This window comes from Crocodylus porosus, unplaced genomic scaffold (assembly GCF_001723895.1).
Source record: "Crocodylus porosus isolate Cpor-Errol unplaced genomic scaffold, CroPor_comp1, whole genome shotgun sequence".
NCBI lineage: Eukaryota > Metazoa > Chordata > Crocodylia > Crocodylidae > Crocodylus > Crocodylus porosus.
Genome location: NW_017728906.1, coordinates 149,559,293 through 149,584,323, shown reverse-complemented (window position 1 = coordinate 149,584,323; position 25,031 = coordinate 149,559,293). Strand labels below are relative to the sequence as shown.

Below are 25,031 nucleotides of genomic sequence, written 5' to 3'. Positions count from 1 at the left end.
CTGCCAACTATGTCCTTTATACTAATGTTGAGTATGTCAAAATTACAATCTTCACAGTTCAGCAGAACTCCCTTTTCTTTCAGAAGGGACTTAAGAGATTCTGATGTAGCAGAATTATGTACTTATGACAAACAACACTCCATATGAGGTGCAGTTATTGAGCTGTCTCTCTCTCCCCAGGTTTAGTTTAAAGGTTCTGATAAATTGCATCCTGACCTACTTCCTATTCAACCTTATTAACTTCAGTGGGATATAAATCAGGGCAGAAATTTCACTCAAAAGGCCTTCTTATATTTTTATCTTCTAAAACTTAGGAACCATATTTTTCCAACCCTCTTGTTGTCTAGCCCAGGGGTCAGTAACCTATAGCATGTGGGCCAGATCTAGCCAGGAGGCCAGATCCAGCCCGTACCCATAGGGCACCAGCAGCATGCGCAAACCAGGGCACCTTCTCCACTCTGCACTGTGTCATTTGACAGAAGGAGCACTGGTTTCAGGTTGCAGCAAGGGAAGTTTAGGTTAGCTATCAGGAAGAATTCTCTTACTAGGAGGGTAGTAAAACACTGGAACAGGTTAAGGTTACCCAGAGAGGTGGTAGAAGCTCCATCCTTGGAGATTTTCAAAACCCAGCTAGAGAAAGCTTTGGCTGGGATGATCTAGTTGGGGATGGTCCGGCTTTGAGCAGGGAGTTGAACTAGATGACCTCCTGAGGTCCCTTCTAGCCCTAACTTTCTATCATTCCTCTGCTACATGTTAAGAATCCCCTCCACGGCAGCCAAAAGGCAACTGCCTTAGTCCTCCCTATTCTGTACTGAGACCTGCTCTCTTGTCACATTACTACAGCCTCTGCTCCTCCTCACTGCCTAAGTTTGCCACTTGCCAGCACCACTGGCCACAGAAAGAAATGGCACTTGGTGGCAAGGGTAAACAGAGGCTGCATTGGGGTGTGGGGATGAGGGAGGACAAAGCCGTCTTCAGCATGGAGCAAGGACAGCAGAGAAGTTCAGTGGCCCATGGCAGAAGCCAAGTCGTTCACAACAACTGCTGTTCATAACATTACTGACCCCTGGATCTAGTTTATTGAAATTATCTAGGATTTGCCCAGACAGAAAACACAGTAAGAATTACCAGGAATAATCTTACAATCAAAAAGTGGATACTTAAACGTCCTATTTCATTCTTTTAGGACAGATATAACAATCCTAAAATGTAAATCATACTCCATAGCCCAGTGGTTCACTGCAATAAAGATATGTGTCATTTAGACACGCCTGTTATTTATTTAAAAACAATACAGTTTGAACCAGCAACTATGAGGCTTATGAACAATTCCATATGCTCCATAGAGTGTCAATGACATTTGCAATTTAAATGTCATTATTAACTGCTTCATTGTGATCATTAAGATCAGCTAATAGGCTTATTCACTGTTAGATGCAGTGACAAGTATTGAGCAAAGTGCACTGGAGCAGCTGGTTCCTGACCTGGGTCAATGAGGTAGAAAATGAAAAATTCAAACCCTTCAGTACACCTATATTTCCAGTTACCTCTCCTCCTGCTCAGAATAGAGAGACAAAGTATCAAGGCTTTATTTGCCTGGTGAGGAATCTGAAACATTCCTGAATGATTTGAGCCTCAGTTATCTTCTACAAGCTTCTCAAAATGTTAAGTCTTCCTTTCCCCAAAGCCTTAATTTCTATGATGCAGGATGTTTTAATACAAATATCTGCTATACATGAAAGCACAGGAACTTAATAAAATTAATTTAATATCAGAATAATTGAACACTGAGGTCACTGAACAGAGGAGCAGTATCAAATAAATCTGTCTCATATAATTTAAATGTACTATGCTACATAACATATGAAATCCTGAAAATGCTTCAAGCTCACCATGTATTGCTACCAAGTCTCATAGTTTCATAGTAGTTTGGGGTCAGAAGGGACCTGAACAGATCATCTAAACTGACCCCCTGCCACTGGTAAGAGTACAATTGATGTTATATCAGTGAAGTAACTGGAATCCTGTGGGGGGAAGGGAAAGTGTTTGTGCTGTACTAAGCACATACTATGATTGCATTTTTTGATAGAAAGTTTGACCAATGACAGTTCAGCTTCGTTGGTTAATTAGGACTTTCAGAATAGACTGGGGAGAAAACATACACATTCATAAATAATTTTAATCATGCTGAAGCCCAGTTCCTGACAAATCTATCTTTTCCACCAAAAGAAGGGTTGAAATAGCAGTAGCTCTCTGTTGGGTGACCCTGTAATAAACCAGTCCCTGGCACTGGATTGTTTCACAAGAACAGCATATTGCACTATACTCCATTTTTCCTTTCTGATCTGCTCAGCAGGCTCTGTATCAAGATATACAAGACTATCCTTTTTGGAGACCGTTCAGTTTTTTGTCCAATTACAAGAAGACATCAGACAGCCAGAACAAAGGGACAAATGTAATGTGCATACATAATAATGTCATAAAACAAAGCTGGGAGGCCTGATTTTAGGCTTATCAGCCTTAACAAAGCCTTTTTAAACTGATGCTACTGAAATTATCTATACAAATTGTAACTGTTTTACATTATTTTCTTTTTATTTTTATATTATTTTTTTTTCTCTTTTCTGTATAACTGCCGCGCGGCACTCTCACATTTATGTAACCTTGAGGCCTCCACCGTTAACCAAAGCAAGCGCCTGGTACCACTTTCTGCTGCCTTGCAGTTAGTCTAAACAAGTGCCTGGTACTATTCTCTGCTGGCAGTAGGCCACACACCTGCACTCTGTAAATTTTACTTCTTATCTAAAAAGTGTCAGTTTTGCAGAAATGAAACTTATGTCGAGAAACTGCCTAGTAACTATTATGTAAAAGAAATTATCCTATCCCTGTATGCTTAGCTTATATCATAGTTAGTGTCATAGAGGCAGTCCAACCGACATCTATAAAAGAGGCAAAGAAGCAGGAAGCAGCAGAGACGACAACTGGAAAACTCTGTAGGCCCGATCACCCTGCAGACCGGTTCTCAGCCTCCCCGCCTGGGCGTATCCCAGCAAAGACAAAGGCCTCGAAAACCCAACAACTGACAACGACTCACCGTGTTACAGTTTTGTACTCTACATACCATTCATGAGCTGTTGACCAGTTCTGGGACTTAAGGAGTCGGCAGCCGCACCTAGCATTGGACTGGTTCCAGTGCTGGAATGCAAGGGCTGGCTCTGGAACCCCCTGAACCAACAGACCCCCTTTGTATCCAGCATACTGTAACTGAAGAAACATCGGAGACTCCACTTCTCGACTGCCTCTCATTGTAGCTCAGACAGCATATCTACGCTCACTATACTTGTATTTACTGCAGCTTCGTTCCAACCGGCCTCCCCTCTTACTCATAAGAGGGTGAGGCCAGGTGAGTAAATAAAACCTTTTTCCTTTACCTTATACTCTGTAATAACTTCTACTACTAACATCCCATCTCAATGAGCCGTTGACCAGTTCTGGGACTTAAGGAGTCGGCAGCTGCACCTAGCATTGGACTAGTTCCAGTGTTGGAACGCAAGGACTGGCTCTGGAACCTCATGAACCAACGGACATCCTATAGACTTATTACAAAGAAAACTAACAACTTACTCTAAGTTGTCTACTTGTGCCAACTCGGCGAACCTCAAGGGCGGCTATAAAGCTACCTCCAATCCCGCCCCACAAGCCGCACGCTCGCACAGCTTCACAAAGCCCGCAGCTCCCCTAAGCGGTGCCGGAACCGCTAGCCCGGCATTCCGCCACACAAATATGCATGCCAACAGTATGACTTACCTGCTGAGCTTTCTGTAAACACTGTTAATGTTTGTCCTCCCACACTTTGTAAAAGAAATGGATGTTCTCTGGGTGCACTGACTGAAGCAGGTTTTCCTCCAATATCATTGATACTTGCAAGATCTTCATTCAAAGTAAATGACACCTAACAGTCACAATTACCATAAGATTATTACACAGACCATAAAACTACACAATATTTAAAGTGCTTTGGAAGCAGGAAGAGAAAGAAAAATTAAACAGATTAATACAAACTTGTTTTCAAATATAAAATATGGGATCAACATTTTAATATAATGTTTTATTTCAACATTTTAATGTAAATTGTATAATTTACTGATCATTTTTTATATAACTTTACTAAACATTCTCTTTTGATAGCACAGCATAACTGAACTTCTTTGCTGTCAGATAGAGATTACAGTAAAACCTCATAAATCCGGCATCCTCAGGACTGAGCGCCGGCTGGAAATTTGAAAATTCTAGTTTTTTGAAACTGAAGCAGCGGCTAGTCCTGAAGCAGCAGCATATGCATAGCAGGGGTGGTGGATGGCAGCAGCAGCCACTGTATGCGAGCTTCCCCGTCTGTGTCTGGGGGAACGGAGGGGAATCTTAAAAAGTGCTGGATTTTTGAGAATTCTGGATTTTTGATATTCATATTTATGAGGTTATACTGTATTACATTTAAGATCAACTTAGCTATTTTAAGTGTCTCACAGTTATAAATTAACCTCTAAGAAAGTGACAATAAAATAGGTTACAGGTTACTAACAGAATGATCAAAGTTATATGGGACTCTTCTCCACTTAATCCAAGAGAGGTTTCATTAAGCTCCAAAAAAACAGAAGGCACAGTTTATCTTCTCAACCTTTGCAAAACTTCTTCCAGTTCAAAATATGCTGGATGACTACTTGATAAGATAAGTAATTACTTATCAAGAAAATACAGAAAACACCTTATAAAAAGGAGGCTGGTATCCTTACTGACAATTAAAAGATCAGAAAACCCTCCAAAGGACAACGAAGGGACTTGTACAGGATCATACAGAAGAAAGAGCTGGAAACAGAATCCAGGTTTCCTAAGTACAAGTACAGTGTTCTATTACTGTATTATAAGAGAAAGCTTATGGTAGAAACCAATGAATTAAGCAACTTTAAAGTCCCAAACATAATACAATTTGAGTTTGGTAATTACTTACTTCTGTTCTTCCTTGATTTCTGCAAAAGAAAATATTTAACGTTTTAGTTTCCATAATTTTCACAGGTCTAACTCGCTTGATAAGAACAACAATCTCAAATTCTAACTTTGTTACTCAGTGTCACTCTTGAGCTGCCCAATTGTTCTTGATGTCCAAAGATAAAGGGGAAAAGGCAGCAGATGAGAACAGAAGCAACAAAGTAGCACAACAATAACTTAATGAAAATCCTTTAAGTGTGCATATTTCTGGGGTCTATGAAATCAGAAATGGTGGTCCAGATTACATCCGTTTCCCAGTATAATTTTAAGAACCAGTATTTGTTTTGTTTCTAATACACACCAATAATCCCTAAACAAACAGATATTTCTAACGTCATAGAAATATGCACAAGGAGTATTTGCAATTGATAGGATAATTTAAGAAATATGCCACTAGCATTTTTCAGAGCAGAGTAACTATTTCTACATACTCTAGAACAATTCTAAGAATTTCTGCCAGAAATTGTACAGGGAACTGCTTACTTGGCAATCCTCAGTTTTCCAACTTCACCCCTTCCTGAAGCTTTAGTCCACTGCTGTGACAAGTATTTTGGGACCTAAAAAAGGAGACCATATTTAAGTATACAACTATTACATTTTAAATAAAAACGTTTTCCTTACTTCTTTATATTCCGCTCTCTCAGACTACAGCATATCTGATCACTGTAAGATTCTCATATTTAAGTGCTTTGAAGCCACAGTCTTCAGGCATGGCATAAGTGAGACAAGAATCATAATTCTATATTACCATTCAAAAAGCATTATTTAAAAGTGACCTGCAATGGAAAGAAATAGGTATACACCATTGGTTTTTGAACTAAGGAACATTAAGTCTTTTATCAGCTAAAATACTGCATGTTAACATGTGTTGGAAATTCAATTCTTGCCTCTCTAGAGAAGTCTATGACAAATGGAAACTAATGGAATTATGATATCAGAAGAAACGTTCGGGAAGGAAAGTACTTTTGGCCACACTTCACAATTTGGGGTTTGGGATTTCAGCCTTATCAAACAGTAAGCAGGACTCATGCCTCTAAGTTAATTAGTAATAACCTACATGCTCTCTGGCTGGGAATTCCTAATGGCCATTCAAACACATTACTGCTCCTGAAGCTTGCCAACAGGAGTTAAGACTTTGACGCGACCATGCACATAAGCGGAAAGAAAACGGTTACACGGGCAGGAAACTTGGAGTTTTTACCTTTCTTCCTTATGCGAAATAACTGAGGGCTGGAACACAGACCTGAGACTATTCAGGATGGCCTCACATCAGACCTTGTGGGATTAAGTAAGAAAATGATCAAGCCAGGACAGTTCAACTGGCAGCCAATGGCAGGCTGCATGCAGCCTCTAAGGAGTTGGCGCGGGGCCCGCAGGCTCCTGGCACAGCCGCCACCCTGCTGTTGCTCCTGCCACAGCAGCCAGGTTCTTTGGGACCTTCCCCCTCCCTCCTCTGGTTTCTAATTCCTACTCTCGCTCCTGGAGACAAGGAAGAGCCTGGAGTGCCCAAGTTGCACACGCAGTATGGGAAGGGACTAGGTCACTTAGCTGCATAGAAGTGCGGGCAGCCCAGCTCCCGCCTTTCAAGTGGGCATAAGGCCAGGAGGGGAGTGAAGGAGAGTGCTGTGGGTACAACGGGGGGAGGAAGCAGGGAGGAAAAGGGTTGTGGGGGGCTGATAGATGGGAAAGGGGGTAATGCCTGCATAAACCAAGGAAGAGCTTGAGGAGCTGCCCACACAGCAAGCTGCCTTTGGTCTGCGGCCCGTACCTCATGAGCCCCCTGCAGGACTGCAGCCTGTGAGGCATGTGACCCTGGGGCTGCCTCGAAGTCGGACAGCCTTGGATCAAGTGATATGCAAGTTACCGCAAACAAATTACAAGTTAAATTACTAAAGCAGCAAAGAACTTAAGATGACGTAATAGTGGTTGTCAGAGTATGACAGAAGGGAGTACAGCAGGAACAGGGTTGAACAGAAAAACATCATTTTGATGGGCAAAAAAGGAAGTAATGTGTTAATAAGCCCTAAGGCTATGCACTACAAAAAATTATCATAAACTAAAGATTTTAAGTTTTGCCGCGTGATTAGGGATCCTGGTTTTCTCTGATAAAAAAAAGTCCAGGAAAAACAAACCTATTTTCAGATTTTAAAAAACAACCCCAAAATCCACATTTTTCTGTGTTTAAAATGAAACACCAGTTTATTTACACACTCTCTCTCTCACTAGTGGTGCTTCATTTTCATCACGGGAAAAATGTGAATTTTCGGTTACTTTTAATCCAAAAATTGAGGGGGTTTTATTTGTTGTGTTTTTTTTAAAATCAGAGAAAAACAGGTTCCCGGCTCATTATGCATTAGAACAAATGAACATTTTGCAGCTTTACAGCATTCTCATTATAATGTCTTACTAGCAAATTAAAGTTCCTCCGTATTTGTATTTATATAATTCATGTTTTCTGCAGATAGTATGCCTACATAGACAGTTACACACCTCTGGTTACACATCAGTACACCCGGCGAGAAAAAGCAGCACACTAAGTTGCTGCCTACGCAGCAGCAGTGGGCACCAGAGAAATTCTTCTGCCTGTAGCACCAAATGGGCATGCTGTGGGCCTGATTCGCCTTTTGCCTGCACCAGTGGGGATCAGAATATGCTGCTCTTCAAAACCAGCAGGATTCATTTCATTCTTCCCTAGACCATTGCTTCATATTTTATATTTGACTGCATGTGGTGGCCATAAGGTATCATGTTACAGACAGAAAAATTGAGAAATGCCCTTGAGCTGTGCGTAGGACCCCACTTTGCTCAGACAAGTTAAAAATCATTGACTTGCAAGATACTCCGATCACACCAGGGAGACTACCCATGAGTCATATTTCTTTCAACTACAGGAGAAATAGTCCCCAAAAGGAGAATTAATCAGCATTTTGCCAGCATACTTATGGTAGGGAAAGAAGGAAAAAGAGCTACAAAGAGCAGACAGCAAAGAAGCACTCAGCCCACACTTTTGCCCCTTTTAGCTAATGAAGCAGATTCACACAACCACATTTTAAGCCTTTTGGCTGCCTCTAGAAGATGGTTTGGCAAAGGAATGAAGACTATGTCTTCTATTAGTAAAACAATTCAGTATGGCCAGTTCCTTTACATTTTAGCACAGCAAGTATTTAATTTAAAGGGAAGGATGAGTTTTCTAAAGCTTCTAACAATGCTGAATATTATACAAGGAGATCATTTTAATTATTTATTAGATGTATATGCCACCCTTTGCACAAAAGGCTCAAGTTGGCTTATGGTAAAACACAAAATAATTTACAAATACAATCAGATAAAAAAAATTAGGGAAGCTATGTAACAAACATTTCCCGAACACTACTTCAATTTAACCTTGCTTGCTGAATGCCTGCCCCCCACATCCCCTACCCCCCAAAAGGTCCTGCAGCACTTGCTAAAGATGTCCAGGGTTAAGCTCCAACAGGCCACAAAGGAGACGGAGCTCTTGAGCAGATGGGCTACTACTGACATCAACCTCCCACATCTTCTGGTACCTGCAGGAGGATGCTGACCTTTGGTATTGGGGTGCGACATGAGGGAAAAGGGGATCCTGTAGGCACATTATGTTTAGACCATTTAGGGCTTTTACTGGTCCAACCCAGCACCTTGAATTGCCCCTGGAGCCAATACAGACTTAGGAGCATTGAAATAACATGCTCCTGGAGACCAGTCCCTTTCAGAAGGCAGGCTGAGACAATTTGCACCAGCTACACCTTCCAGATTGTGATCCTGTAACCCCAACTGACTTCCTGCCCCTGGGGCAGGGGGCTGGACTCAAGGATCTTCCGAGGTCCCTTCCAGCCCTAAAGTCTATGAAATCAGGGGCAGCCCCACACAGGAATATTGGAGTAGTCTAATCTTGAGGTTACAAAAGCACAGGTAATGGTGTCCCGATCCAAATTTGAAAGGAGGGTCACCACCTTATCACCAAATGGAGTCAGTAAAAGGCACACCATACCACTGCTGCAACCTAAAGATTCAGGTGAAGCAAAGAATCCAGGAGCATCCAAGGGCTGCAAACCTGAGTGCAAAGGGAGGCTGAACCCAATAAATGATGGGTGCCCCTATCCCAGGGGCAGACAATTATTTTGGCTGGAGGGCTGCTTAATGAATTTTGGTGAGCTGTCAAGGGCCGCAAGGGTAGCCCCAATCCTTGATGGGATCTTGGGACCAGAAGTCCCAACCACCTAGCCTCTGACCTTTGCCACCAGAAGTCCCTCCCTTGTCCCAGAATTACTCCTTTTGGGAGGGAAGGTGCTGCCATCTTGAAACCAGAAACCCCCCCAAATCTTACACTAAAAAAAAAAAATCCAACATCTACAATAACTTATTTTAATTTTACTTCAAAAAAAATATCTTGTCCTGATTTCTGTGCATTTGGATAGTGTATCTAGAGGCAATTACATAACAGGTAAAAATACTGTCTTACTCTTGTATATTGTGTGTGGGAGGAAAGGGGGTATATGTGATAGGGGTGTGACTGGGGAGTATGTGGGGGGTGCACAGTATGGGTATGGTGGATGCGATGTATGGGGGAGGGTGGGCAGGTGGGTGTAGAGGGGTGTGATTATGGTTGGGGGGCTGTGGGAGAGTGTGGGTGTGTTTGAGGGTATGGTGGAGGGGTGGAAGGATGTTGGGGGGGAGTGATCCTTGGACTGTGAGAGTCCCTGGAGCTGCATGTGGTAGCAGCAAGTGGGGCCAGCCCTGTTTAGCCCCATAGCACAGCTCTCTGGGCTCCTACCCCAGTCCCTGGCTGCAGGCGGTTGCAACGTGTGGGGCCAGCCTGAACCGGCCCCATAACATGCAGCTCCTGCCCAAGTCCCTGGATGCACATGGTGAAATCATGGGGGGCCAGCCCCACCCAGCCCCAAAGCACTCCTGCCTGAGTCCCCAGCCACATGTGATGGCAGAATGAGGGGCCAGCCCCACCCAGCCTCATAATATGCAACTCCTGCACTCCCACCCCAGCCCCCAGCCACACATAGTGGCAGGGTACAGGGCCAGCCCCACTAGGTCCCATAACATGCAGCTCCCACCTGAGACCCCGGCTGCAAGCGGGGCCAGCCCAGCCCCATAGCGCTCCCACCCAAGTCCCTGGCCACATGTGATGGTGGTGTGTGAGGCTAGCCCCACCTGGCCCCATAGCGCACGGCTCCCTGCAATCCCTCCCCCTTCCCCCAATGGGAGTTCCTGGCCCCTGTCTGGGCAGCGCTTCCCTGAATTCCTACTCTGGCAGGCAAGGATGCCAGGAACAGCCCCGGAACAGCCAGGCACAAGGTCTGCCAGGCAGAGGATTCTTGTCCCAAGCGCCTCCTAGCTTGGGCCTGGGGGTGGGTCAGGCCAGGCTGGCGGGGCAGGGCACACCTCCTGCAGTGATGCACTGGCTTGCAGGGGGCCCTGAGGGACAGGGCTCACAGAGGGCTCATGGAGGCGCCCTGTGGGGCTGTATTTCGCCTGCCTCTGTTCTATCTCCTTACGGCATGAGCAGGGAACCTGGTTGTCTCCAATTAAAAAAAAACTAAAAGAAACTCCCAATTTTTGGCTTTAAAAAAAAGTAACCCAAATCCGTATTTTTCCATGATTAAAATGAAGCACCACTAAGATACAGATATAGATATATAATGGTGTTTCATGCTAATCACAGAAGAATGTGCATTTGGGATTACTTCTTTAAATCTGAAAATTGGGGATTTTTTTTTTTTAATCAGAGTAAACCAGGAACCCCGGTATGAGGTCTGCCAACCACCATCACCTCTCTTGTTTGGACTCAACTTCAATTGGTTTACACACATGCAATCCCCAGCCGTAGCCAGGTACTAGAAAAGGACTGAGATCCATTCAATGCTGTTCCCCAAAATGGAGAGGTTGGAAACAGTAATAGCTGGCTTGGGAATCTGCAATCTGACTCTACAAAGAAACATGCTATTAAAAATGCTTAGCTTGGATTCTGAAAAAACAAACAAACCCCAAAGTGTTTACTTGAGGCCATGTGTCACTAACAGCACTCCAACAAAAAGTGTACTCAACACTTACTCAGAACTCTTGGTAGAAGTGATATCTTTTATTAGACCAACTAAATAGTTGAAAAAAAATTAAATGAAAACAAATTTAAAAAATTGCAAGCTTTCAGACCCACGAGCCTTCCCCCAGACAAAGGAGAATCGACAGATTGTGTGCAAGTGAAATCTTGAAAAAAAATTGCAACTATTTAGCTGGTCTGTCTAATAAAAGAAATCACCTCTGCCAAGAGCTCTAAATATTTTTGCCTGTAGACCAACACGGCTGAATCCCTGGAACTACCCAACATTTAAGATCTTAGATGACACAAAATCTTTCTTTATTCTTTGTGAACAAGGATGCCAGCCTCCTCCACAATGATTTACAACATGAATACACAGGGAAAGAGCTGACACAGTATTATAATAGTGGAGGCGTGGAGAAGGAAGGGCTGACACCAGCCCTCAGTGTCCACTTAGATGGGGCTCTAGGATAGCCCCCTCCTCCCAGGAGTCTTTACCACAGCAGGGACAGCCCTGCACCACGCAGCCACAGGAGTCAGGCAAGCACAGCTCCATGCCCAGCAGTATATCTGGGGGAAGAAAGGGGTGGAATGACACCCACTCCTCTCCCCACAGGCTGTCATAGGAGGCACAGCCTTGTGCCTGGGGAAGGGGGAATGGACACCAGAAGCCATACCCAGGGAGCCTGTGCCACTATCTATTCCTCCAACCTGAACTGCTGCCACAGCAGTAGCAGCTACTGCCAGAGTATGGACAGCTGGGAAGGTAAGACTCCTCTCTTCCCCTCACCACTCTCCCTCTAAAAGCCCTGTTTACAGTCATCATGCTAGGCACTGTACAAATAAAGAACAAGGCTATGGTCTCTGCCACAGAGCTTATGATTTAAAGAGATCTCTACCTACCTGCACTCTCTTTTCTTACCCATTCTAGACACTTATTTTTTTACTCAACTAGTCAAAATCGCTTTTAATGATTTACAAACAGCAAAGGCATCATAAATGAGGATGTATGATCTTTGGTTTCATGTGCATGTGTATAACATATATCTCTATTTTACTGCATATAGTGTGAGTATATATACTCCCTCCTCCCTTCCCGCCCGCTCACCCCCTGCAAGGCAGCAAGCAGCAGAGGCTGCAAAGTGCCACACAGGTGTCTCCCGCCAAGACACATCCCTCCACCTTTGATTAGTTTCTACTCTGGCTGATATCTTTTCCACATTTGATCTGTCAACTTGCATTATGTTTCTTTCATTATGCATTATGCAAAAGTGTTTATTTTAGTCAAGTATTTGGTATTATTTCATTGTTGCTTTTAATATTGTTTTTATTTTGGATTTTAAACCACATTTCCAGACCCATTTCATTGTCACTTCCTGCAACTTCATTGGTGTCAAAGGTCATGTGACATCACTTCCTGATGTGATACCATGTCCTGTGAGGTCTCTGAATATGGCTCACCAGCCCCACATTCACCGGGTGATAAAAAGTTCATGATCCGGCCCCGCATTTAAAAAGGTTGGACACTCCTGGGTTAGGGTGAAACTGAGGGGTAATCGCATCTGTGAGATGGGGGCCCAAGAAGGTTGGGAGTTCCTCAAGGGACTGATCCTACAGGCACAGAGGGACACCATTCCAGTACATGCAAAGGGAGGCAAGAGCCAAACCTTCTTGGCTGAGCAGGGAAATCCAGGAGAGCCTTCAGAGGAAAAAAGAGGCCTACAGGCTGTGGAAGCAGGGGGCAGTCGCCAAGGAGAAGTATACCTACTTGGATCACGCTTCCAGGGAAGCAGTGAGAAAAGCCAAAGCAGATACGGAACTCAAGTTGGCAACAAAGATTAAGGATAACAAAAAGTCCTTCTTTAAGTACATAGGGAGCAGGAAGAAGGCACAGGGTAATATAGGGCTGCTACACAATGGACTAGGGCAACTCATAACTGATAGAATGGAAAAAGCAGAGCTCTTAAATAATTTCTTTGCTTCCGTTTTCCTGGGCACGGATACAAATGCACCTCCCAATGAGTCTTTAGTCTGGAATGAGAGTAATACCAATCCACCAACAGTCTGTGGTGGGCCAGTAGGGGGAGTTCCTGTGTGGAGCCTCCCACCTTACTACCCCCGTCCACCTTTCAGGCTCCATGCATCTCCTTTCAGGCTCCATGCATCTCTCCAGGGGCAGACCCACTTTCGAGCCCCACCACGGAGTCTGGGGGTACCATGTGCTGCCATCACCCCGAGAAGGGACTCTCTCGGTTCTGTGTCCTCGGGGAAACAGGCCTAATAGTCCTATGGGTACTCGACCCTATACAAGAACTTGGGGTACCTTCCCAAGTCGGGGGCCAAAAATAGTCTCCCTTAGTCCGCAGACCCAAGGAGCCTCCTAGGCATAATTAAGCCCACTCCTCAATAAGTCTCCTACACCAGCCACAAAGAACTTTACTGCTCCTGACAGGGTGAGGTAGAATAGGGTAAGAGGTAGAGCACTATCAAGGGATTACCATTGAGCAAAACAGTCTGGCTGAGGTAGCCGTTTGATACGTAACTGCATCACTGTGAGCTGACTAGCTCTCTAGAAACACTTACAAGTATCATGCAGAAGATGGTAGTGATCTGGCTCAGAGATTTCCAGAGAGAGAGTTTCAGATGGATCAGACTCCCTCCCTGTGTCCTGAGGCTTGTGCCATGCTTATAAAACGGCTTCTCCCCACTTCTTCTTGGACCAGGCCCTTATATAGCCTTTCTGACCTCAGCAGCCCAGTCCAATAGAAGCCAGCAGTGTTGGCAACTAGCCAATCAATTTAAAAAGCATCACTGGTTTAACTGGGCAGGTGAGCAGGGTCTTTTCCCTCCCCCCATCCAGGTAACCAGAGGGACCACACCCAAGGCATCAGCTTTTCCTAGGCAGGGAGGAAAATCCCCCCACCCTTAGGAATCTGGCCCCAGTGTCTCAAGCTGGCAGGGGCAGATTTCTGGGGAGAGACAGAGACAGTGGCATTTCTGCTCCATGGTCAGCACTGACCTAGCAAAGGGTCACTTGGAAGGGTTGGATGTATTTAAGTCGGCAGGCCCCAATGATCTTCACCCAAGGATACTAAAGGAATTGGCAGATGACATAGCAGAACCACTGCCGCAGCTGTTTGAGTGTTCATGGCACTTGGGACAGGTCCCAGAGAACTGGAAAAGGGCCATCATGGTCCCTATCTTAAAGAAGGGGAGGAAGGAGGACCCAGGTAATTATAGGCCAGTCAGCCTCACCTCTATTCTCAGCAAGACCTTAGAAAAAAATCATAAAGGATCACATTTGCAGGGGACCAGTAGGTAACACAATGGTAAGGGGCAACCAGCACAGGTTTATAGCAGGCAGATCCTGCCTGACTAACCTGGTCTCTTTTTATAACCAGGTCCCGAAGTGCTTAGCTACAGGGGAGGAAGTACATATTATTTACCTGGATTTTTAAAATGGCTTTTGACATGGTGTTGCACCCACTTCTTACGAGCAAACTAAGTAGCTGTGATGTGGACTTTTTCACAGTAAGGTGGGTGAAAAACTGGCTTATGGGACGCACCCAGAGAGTGGTGGTGGAAGGTTTGGTTTCTCCCTGGAGGGGTGTGGGCAGCGGTGTCTCCAAAGGCTCTGTCCTTGGACCAGTACTGTTTTAATATCTTCGTCAGTGATTTGGATGAAGGTGTTGAAAGCACCTTGTCCAAATTCACAGATGACACTAAACTATGGGGCACAGTAAACACTGGAGGGTAGGGAGCAAATTCAGGAAGATTTGGACAGACTGGGGAAGTGGGCAGATCAGAATAAGAAGCAATTCAACAAGGATAAATGCAAGGTGATGCACCTGGGGAGAAAGAATCTCCAACACACCTATAGATTGGAGGGTACCATTCTGAGTACTACAACAGTGTAAAGAGATCTCGGAGTCCTGGTTGATACAACAATGAACATGAGTCGCCAGCGTGACGAGGTAATAAGCAAGGGTAACCACACTCTTTCTTGCATCAGCAGGAGTATCACAAGCAGGTTTAGGGAAGTGATACTTCCCGTCTATGCGGCATTGGTGAGGCTACAGATGGAGTACTGTGTCCAGTTTTCAGCACTGCACTTCAAGAGGGAAGTGGATAACCTTGAGAGGGACCAGAGGATGGCTACTCGTATGGTTGAGGGCCTGCAGGTAAGACCCTATGAAGACAGACTGAGGGATTTGAATCTCTTCAGCCTCTGCAAGAGAAGGCTGAGAGGCGATCTTGTAGCTACCTACAAACTCATCGGGGGGCGGGGAGGGGGAGCAGGGAATAGGGGACACTGTTTACCAGGGCACCCCTTGGGTTTACCAGGAATAATGGGCAAAAACTGAAGAACAGATTTAGATTGGACATAAGGAAGACATTCTTTACGGTAAAGGTTGCCAAAATATGGAATGGGCTTCCAAGGGAGGTGGTGCTTTCCCCTACCCTGGAGGTGTTCAAGAGGAGATGAGACAGGCATCTGGCTGGGGTTATCTAACCCCAGCGCTCTTTCTTGCCTGGAGCAGGGGGTCAGACCCGATGATCTACCAGGTCCCTTCCGACTCTAGAAATCCATGAAATCTATGAAACTATTTCTCAACAGGACTTCCTCCCCCAGGAACAACCTGCCAATCTTATTTCATTTGCCCCAGCTGATGGCAATGGTCCTGTTGCTGTGATCCACTTTAGCAAAGACGCATTACATCAGGGGTCCTCAACCCTAGGTCATGGACCACCATGGGTCCAGCAATTCGTGGAAGGGGAGTGTTATTGGATCCATGGAAAGTCCAAGCCCTGTGCATTACATCAGGTGCCAAATCCCAGCACCCAGACCACCTAGCCCAGCGCTGGGCCCCTGGAGCCCTAACTGTGTAGGGAGCAGGAGCTGGGCCCCTGGAGCCCCAACTGTGTTGATCCACCATGACCCAACCCCAGCAAGTAGGAGCAGGAGGGGTAGTACCAGACCCCAGGGCCCAATCCAGTGCACAGACCAGCCCTGCACCATTCATCCAGCCCATGGAACCAAAAGCTTGAACACTGCTGCATTACACAAAGCCTATTGGAATTCAACATCCAATGCAGGGTGGCAAAGGCCTGCTGCAAGACAGCAGCCCTGGACTTCAGGAGGGCGGATTTCATTGAGCTAAGGAGACTAGTAGGAGAGGCACTGAGGTCCCGGAGGGCTGGGGAGTTGGAAGTCCAAGAATAGCAATCATTCCTGAAAGAGAATGACCTCCAACCCCAAAGGGTGGCAAATCCCAACACGGATCAAAGGGGACAAGAGTGCTCAAAAGCCCCCACAGCTAACCAAAAGCATCCACGAACGCCTCAAAGCTAAAAAGGAGGCCTACACCCAATGGAAAGGAGGGGCCATCACCAGGGAGGACTATACCTCCATTGCTCAGGATTGTAGGGGAACTGTTAGGAAGGCCAAGGCAGAGATGGAACTGGGACTAGCAACCCGGATCAAGGACAGTAAGGAGTCCTTTTTTAAATACATATGAGGTAAAAAGAAGGTTCTGGGTAATGTGGAGCCTCTGCAGGACATGCTAGGAAATCTGGTGGTCTCACCAGACCACAAAGCTAACCTATTTAACAATTTCTTTGCCTCCACCTTTCAAAGCAGGGACCAGGTCATCCCCCTCGCTGGGATCCCCAGTGGTCCTGGCACAGCTTTACGAGCACTCGTAGTGCTCTGGTGAGGTGCTGGAGGACTGGAAAAGGGTCAATGTTGTCCCCATTTTCAAGAAAGGGAGGAAGGAGGACCCAGGAAATTATAGGCCTGTTAGTCTTATCTCAGTCCTGGGGAAGCTCTTTGAGAAAATTATCCAGGTGTACATCTGTGAGAGGCAAACAAGCAGGGGAGTATATGCTTAGGGGCAACCAACATGGGTTCATTAGAGGCAGGTCCTGTCAGACCAACCTGGTGGCCTTCTTTGACAAGGTCCCAAATTCCTTGGATGCAGGTGTTGCAGTAGACATAGTCTTTCTGGACTTTAGGAAGGCCTTTGACACTCTCTCTCACCCCATTCTCATTAAAAAATTAGGAAATTGAGGTGTTGATGCCTACACAGTCAAATGGGTCATCGATTAGCTGAAGGGCCGCACCCAAAAAGTCCTCTGGTCTGCACTGTTCAACACCTTCATCAGTGACTTGGACGAGGGAATGAAAAACACCTTGTTCAAATTCACAGATGACACTAAGATGTGGGGAGAAGCGGGCACGCTAGAAGGGAGGGACAGGCTACAATTGGATCCGGGCAGGTGAGAATAAGATGGGATTCAATACTGAAAAGTGCAGGGTACTGCACCTAGGGAATTCCCTTCTTGTCAGTACAGAGGCAGAGAAGGATCTTGAAGTCATTACAGACTCCAAGATGAACATGGGCCACCAATGTGGGGATGCAGTCAGGAAGACTAACCACACCTTGTCATGCATCCACAGATGCATGTTCAGCAGGTCCAAGGAGGCGATCCTTCTATATGATATTGGTCAGGCCACAGTTGGAGTACTGCATCCAGTTCTGGGCGTTGCACTTCAGGAGGGATGTGGACAACATGGAGAGGGTCCAGAGGAGGGCCACTCACATGATCAGGGGGCAGCAGGCCAGACCCTAAGAGGAGAGGCTATGGGACCTGAACCTGTTCAGCCTCCACAAGAGAAGGCTGAGAGGGGATCTGGTGGCTGTCTATAAACTGGCCAAGGGAAACCAGCAAGCAATGGGAGAGTCCCTGTTCCCCCGAGCACTACTGGGAGTAACAAGGAATAACAGCCATAAGTTGACAGAGAGTAGATTCAGGCTAGACATCAGGAGGCACTACTTCACTGTCAGGGCAGCTAGGACCTGGAACCAACTTCCAAGCGAAGTGGTGCTCACTCCTACCCTGGGGGTCTTTAAAAGGAGGCTAGATAGACACCTTGCCAGGGGCGTTTGACCCCAGTACTCTTTCCTGCCCAGAGCAGGGGGTCAGACTCGATGATCTACTCAGGTCCCTTCCAACCCTACCAACTATGAAACCATTGTCTTATTTCTAGAGACTCTTTTAGTTTAGTGTGACAGGTGTTTGCCAAAACGTTATTAGGTCCCATCTAACTTTGTGATTCTTATGTGTGGGAAATTAGTTACAAAAGTCTTCCCTCTAAGTTTAATATACAGTTCAAACACTAAGCACACCTAAGACAAAGTCAAGTGTTCACTGCTATGGTTCCTCAATTTTAGGAAACGCTGGCTCTGTAATTCACATCTAATTCAGCAGTAGTAGAAAATGTAACAGGACTTGTCTGTTTTGACCATCGTGCCACCTTCTAGCCCAGTGGTTCTCAGCCTTTTTTGTAGCAGGACTCATTTTTAAACACACATCGATGGCCAGTCCCAGCCCAGCACCTCTCACTACTGGCTCACTACCTCTGCTTCCAGGTCCCAGCTCCCCAGTGTGTGGAGCAGGAGGTGACATTTGAGGAAATTGCCAGCCTGCAACAGAAAAGCCACCATTTGCCATGTTTTTCTCCATTAGAGTATCCATTTTTAAAGTCTGTCCATGACCCTTTCATATATTATTGAGACCCACTTCTGAGTCGCAACCCATGGGTTGAGAAACGCTGTTCTAACCTTTGTAAAACAGCACTGGCTAAAATGACCGGCTCCCTAAGTTTGACTTGCCTAGAAAAAGTTTTAAGATTACAAAGCTGTAGCACATATGCCATAGCTCAGCACCATCAAAGCAGAGTGGTGGGGGTGCAACACAAGGGACACAGGAAGATCAGGGGAGGGGACAGGGAGTGCCAGGCAGGGAATTGAAAGCCAAGCAGCTGATCAGCATGGATCCTTGTTTTCTCCAATTTAAAAAAAATCCCCAGTTTTCAGAATTAAAAATGTAACACAAAAAATCCACCTTTTTCGTTTCCACTCCTTGTCCCTCCCCCAGCCCCTCAGCAGCTTCCTAATAGCTGCTGAAGGGCTACTGAAGGAACAAGGTTCCCACACGCACCGCGTCAGCTTGACGTTGCCGACACAGTGCATGTGGGAAAAGAAGTAGCCATGCGCCTCTCGGGACAGGATGAGTCCAGCCGGAGCAGCAGGGGCTCAGCTGCATTTTCCCCCTACCTGCACCAGTCAGTCCTGAGTGGCACACAGCTCTGCCGCCACCTCTGCTGGCTGGTGCCAACCCAAGCAGGTCTGTCTCATCCGGAGCAACATGCAGCTGAACCTGACTTCCCACAAGCTGCTGGAGATGGGAGGAGCCCAGCCAGGTCAGTACCAGCCAGCAGAAGTGGTGGCAGAGCCACGTGGACTGACTGGTGCAGGTAGGGGGAAAATGCAGCTGAGCCCCTGCCGCTCTGGCTGGACTTGTCCCATCCTGAGCGGCACATGGCTCTGCCGCCACTTCTGCTGTCCGGTGCAGACCCGGCCAGCCTCCTCCCGTCCCCAGCAGCACATGGGAAGCCGGCTTCAGCCACATGCTGCTCCGGATGGGATGGACACAGCCGGGTCAGCACCGGCCAGGAAAAGCAGCATGCTCCGGGCTCACAGCACTGAGGCCACCGGGGCTGCGTGCGCGGGCGGCTGGGCACCACGGTGAGCGGGGCCATGCGGGCGGGCGAGGGGCTGCGGTGCAACAGTCACCTCGCTCCAGCCCCCGTCAGGCAGCACCGGCTCGTGGGGCTGTGCTGCTCAGGGGATGGAGATGTGGAGCTATTTATTTCTCCCCTTCAGTCTCTGGGGCAGTAACTGGCTGGATGCAGAATGGGTCCCTCCTGCCCCTGCCCACCAGCAGCTACCATGAACCTTGCAGTAACAGGCAGGTGCAGTAGGGCTACACAGGCAGGGTCTCTCTGGCCCAGGACAGAGGGTGTTTGAATATGGCTCACTGGCCCACTGGATGATAAAAAGTTCATGATCCAGCCCCACATTCAAAAGGGTTGGACACCCGTGCTCTAAATATTTCCATACTTTTATCTACACACACACACATATATAGTGGTGGCTCATTCTAATCATGGAAAGAAGTGGATTTTGGGTTACTTTAAATCCAAAAAATGGATTTGTTTTTTTTTAATCAGAGAAAACCAGGATCCAGACAGGAGGGCGCATGGCAAGGCAGAGTAGCCGAAAACTGCCTGGCTGACCGTGGGGGGATGGGACGGGACGGGACGGGACGGGACGGGACGGGACTGTGGGACAGCCACGGCAAAACAGCAGAATCCCGAGCAACAGATCAGGGAAGGGGAGCACCAAGCAGGGGCAAAGCAGCCGGAAACCGAGCAGCGTGTCGGACAAGGGGGCGCAGGGCAGGACAGGACAAAGCAGCCGGAAGTCGAGCGGTCGATGGGGGCAGGGGGAGGCACGGAGCGGGCCAAAGCAGACCAGGCAAAAGACCAACACACAGGGCACAGCGGAGAAAACCGAGCAGACGATCGGAAGGGGGGCGCCGGCAGGACACGGTAGCCAAAAGTCGAGCGGCCGATGGGGCAGGGGCAGGGGCAGGGACCAGGACCACAGTGGCCCTGGGAGCCCCCGCCAGTTCTCACCTTGACCAGCCACATGCCCGTGTTCTGCTTGGCCCCGGTCAGGTCCAGTTCCCCCTTGTCGCTCATGGCGGCGGCGGGGGGGTGGGGGCAGGGGACGCGCGGGAAGAGCTCGAGACGCCGCCGCCGCTGCTGCGCACGCGCGCGCGGGTTGTTGCCGGCAACCTCGGAAGGAACCTCACCAGACTACGGCGTTCCGCGTCGGCCAAACTTCCTGTGCCGGGAAAGGGGAAGGATTCTCCCGGGGGCTTCGACCGTCACTGCGGGGATGTGCCGGGGCGGGGCCAGGGGACTTGTGCGTCCTGGTGCCCCGCCCCCAGCCCCGCCGCCGGGAGCTGCGCAGGGGACGAAGGCTGCCCTTGCTCTGCTCCGCTGGGCTGGGCTGTCCTTTACCTGCGAGCCTCTGTTGCACACGCCGAGGGGCTCTGGTTTTGGGCCAAGGATACAGGCAGACAAGGCTCTTTGGGTGATGCGATATCTTCTATTAGACCAACTAAATAGTTGGGAAAATTGTTCTTTGCAAACGTTGGGATACAAACATGCTCCTTCCAGCATAGGGATCCTAAGCATGGGGAGCTCCCTATGCCTGGGGGAGAGTATTTGTGCCCGAAAGTTTGCAAAGAACAATTTTTCCAACCACTTAGTAGGCCTAATAGAAGATACCGCATTACCAGAAGAGCTTTGTCTGTCTAGGCAGCAAGGCCTAGTGTTGTATCTGGGCAGCTGCACCCCCCGCTCGTGCTGTTATTGACCCTGGTGGGGTCCTGCCCCGGCTGGTCTCCGGCTGCCTCATGCTGTGCATACCCAGCCTAGCCCCACTGGGCTCTTGACATGGTGCTCTGTCTGACCTTCCAGATCAGATAATTATAGACAAGAGGGTTGGAAGGGACCTCAGGGGGTCATCTAGTCCCAGCACCTGCTCAAACCAGGACCATCCCCAACTAGATCATCCTAGTCAGGGCTTTGTCGAGCTAGGCCTTAAAAACCTCCAAGGATGGAGAGTCCACCCCTTCTCTGGGTAACCTGTTTCACTGCTTCACCACCCTCCTAGTGAGAGAGTTTTTCCTAATATCCAACCTAAACCTCCCTTGCTGCAGCTTAAGACCATTGCCCCTGGTTCTGTCACTTGTCATGACTGAGAACAGTCAACCCCCGAGTCATGACCTCAAAGTGGGTCGCAAGAATATATGAAGGTTGTGAACAAACTTTAAAAATGGATTGTCTTTGAAAGGAGAAAAACATGGGAAACAGGTTTTCCTCTTGCAGGCTGACAGAGCTGCAGCCTGCAAGGGACTGCTTGGGGGGCCCCCCTGCCCCACGTACTGTGGGGTTGGGGTTTGGGGGGGCAGTGAGTTGGGAGTGAGGGGCACTGGGTCAGGACTGGCCATTGAAGTTTACAAATGGGTCCTGGTACAAAAAAAAGGTTGAGAACCATTGATCTAGGGCAGGAGTTTTCAACATTTTTGGATCGGTGTAGCCCTGGTGGCTGGACATGAAGTAGTGTATTAGGCCAATGCGAAGAGGCTAGTATTTGCTTTTGATCTGGATTTGGCTGATTCAGGGGACAGTGATTCAATTCAGCGATTCAAATCGCTGTCCTGAATCGATTCGGCCGAACCTCCGAATCAGCCAGCCCCATCCCCTGCCCAGCAATGGCTGCCCTGCCGGCCCCAGCTCCTGGCACTTGTAACAGAAAAGCCCCAACTCAGCGGGTGCTGCTGGGTAGGGGGGCGATCCCCACTGCCCCCTGTGCTACGTGGGGGGCTCTTCCACAAGCCTGCCAAAGCCCAGAGGCTGTTGCAGGAGCGGTGAGTCCCAGGGCTTTTCTCATTTTTTTTTCTTAAGGTGCTGGAGCTGTGCCAGGTGGGGCACCCATGGGGGAACTGGGGAAGCGGGGAGGGTTGGTGGGGCTCATGGCACAGCCCCCCATACAGAGTAGGGCAGTGGGGGGCAGCAGGGATCGCCCCTCTGCCTGGTAGTACCCAGTAAGCACTGGGGCTTTTCTTTAAAGGGCCAGGAGCTGGGGCAGGCAGGGAAGCCGTGGTGGGGCTGGGAGAGCAGGCGGGGGTCAGTAGGGTGGGGGAGCAGGCTGGGGATGGGGGATTCGATTTGGATTTGGAGATTCAGCTGCTGAATTGGGCCAAATCTCCTCCGAATTGAATCACCGCCCAAAGCTTCACACAGCCCTACAGTGTGCCCTGGCAGCTGAATGTGGAAATGGGGGAGGGGGGGTGAAGGTTTGCAGCTGGACACGGGGTGGGGTGGGGGTGGCACGCGGCTGGACACAGAGCGGCAGCAGGCGTCACATGCAAGTGGCGTCCCCCACATGTGGCCAGGCAAGTGGTGCCTGCAAGGCAGTGCAGGATGGTGCATGGCAGCCCTCCCATCTCCACATACCCATATATACCCCCCTAGGGCCTTCTCAAGTACCCATGGGGGTATGCGTATCCCCAGTTGACAACCCTGATCTAGGGGATAGTCTAGTCTAGTTTGCTCTGGCCTGAACTCCTGGATGCCTAACCGGCTTCATGCCCTTGCTCTCTTCCTGGCTTCCCCAATACCTGACCCAAGTATGGCCTGACCTCCCAGGCATCTGACCCAGCTACCTTCCTGTCCTTGTGCTCTGCCCGACTCTCTGGACCCCAACTCTGTTCCCTGGACAGATCTAGTTTCTGGCTTTTCATGAGCCTGAGGTGACCCTCAGATGTGGCTGCCCATTGCCTGGCATTACAGCGACTTCACACACCAGATCCAGCCACAGAGTGACCCCCAAGCACTAATGCACTGGGCCCCACTATCTGGACCACAGGACTCCCCTACAGCTCCAGGAATGGTGACAGGGAAGCAAAAATTAATGCTACCACCACTCTCTCCCTGCCAAATTTCTGGAACAATTAAGAGACCCACAGGCTAGGGCAGAGCATCCAAAATCCAAGCGACAGATCAGGCAGAGGGGCACAGGGCAGTCAGGCCAAACAACAGCTCTGTGGCCTTATCTGGCCAGAGGTTGAGCACCAGGGAATTAGGAGAAGTACTAGACAAACTCTAAGGCACAAAATGCCTATGACTTGAGGAAGGACATATTGTGCCCAAAAGCACAATACCTTCTCTCCCAACTATACAGTTGGCACAATCAAAGCTATTACAGAACAAATCCTGGTTCTCTCATACTCCCTGTAACTTTGGGCTGGAACTAGTGCACCATTATCACTGCAGGTGTCTATACAATCTGGCCAAGAGATTAGAATGAAGCTTGCACTGCCCGTTCAGTTTTAGCCCCAAATTTAGATAAGATTACTAGAAGTTTTCACTGGAACATGAGAGAGATGTTTTCCTGAATTAAGACAAAATGTGGTGACAAGTGTATTTACCAAAGAAATACTCCCTGCAGAGTATGGTGCCCAAACATTACAATTCTGCAAGTGACTTCAAGTATTTATTCGGAACTAATTTGTATTTTACTATTTGACTTATTCTTGTCTAAACCTTTGTGTGGATGCTTCTGTATAAATACAGTGAGAATCAAGGGTGTTCAGCACTTGAACAGAGCTCTGTACTGTGCAGGATTGGCCCAATAGACTCCTCCATTTTAAAGGAGAGAACAGAACATCAGGGACTGTGATAGAACAAGCAATTTATAACCAGTAGGGTGTTTTTAAGAGGAGCTTGTACCTTGCGAGATTGGAGCCCAATATGATTTTCCAAGAGTACATAATGAATGGCGGAGCTGGTTCTCCTTACTTACAGTTTTAGCTCAGTCCGTATAATCAGACCAAACCTGTCCCTACCTAAAAACTAAAAAAGTTTAGGATGGATATATTTCTTCAACACACATGAAATTTTAGATAACCTTGTGCCATTAATTCTAATAAATGTTGCTTACACCAGGGGTCAGCAACGTTGGCAGCAGGGGGATATCTTAACCAAACTTAGCTCCAAACTTGAGCTGCTTCTGACTCAGTCCACACAACCATAGCCACAGTCCCATTCCCCATGTGGTGGTGGTGCTGCTGCTTCTCAACACCACTCTGGCAAAGACCCTCACCACCAAAATGACACCAAAGCTGCCCTGCCCTATGGGCTGAATAAATGTCTCCATGGGCCAGATTTGGCCTGCAAGCTGTAGATTGCTGGCCCTCAGGTCATACACCATAAAACTATTAATTAAAAAAGAGGAATATAAATTTCATAGTTGGTAGGGTCGGAAGGGACCTGAGCAGATCATCGAGTTCGACCTCCTGCCATGGCAGGAAAGAGTACTGGGGTCAAGCGGCCCCAGCAAGGTGTACATCTAGCCTCCTCTTAAAGACCCCCAGGGTAGGAGCCAGCACCACTTCTCTTGGAATGTTTTTCCAAATCTTTTTTTTAATCGATTCA

General features: G+C 47.7%; 1 protein-coding gene across 1 annotated transcript in view; it reads right to left on the bottom strand.

Annotated features, from left to right (window-relative positions):
- GTF2F2 (general transcription factor IIF subunit 2) overlaps positions 1–20,802 on the bottom strand; it is a 154,589-nt gene extending 133,787 nt beyond the window's left edge. Inside the window, exons 1-4 of the mRNA XM_019529895.1 lie at positions 20,658–20,802; positions 5,527–5,600; positions 5,006–5,024; positions 3,808–3,952 (exon numbers count right to left, since the gene is read on the bottom strand). Coding sequence (XP_019385440.1) covers positions 3,808–3,952; positions 5,006–5,024; positions 5,527–5,600; positions 20,658–20,723 — 304 coding nt within the window. The 5' untranslated portion in view covers positions 20,724–20,802. The remainder of the gene's footprint in view (positions 1–3,807; positions 3,953–5,005; positions 5,025–5,526; positions 5,601–20,657) is intronic.
- Positions 20,803–25,031: the final 4,229 nt, after the last annotated feature.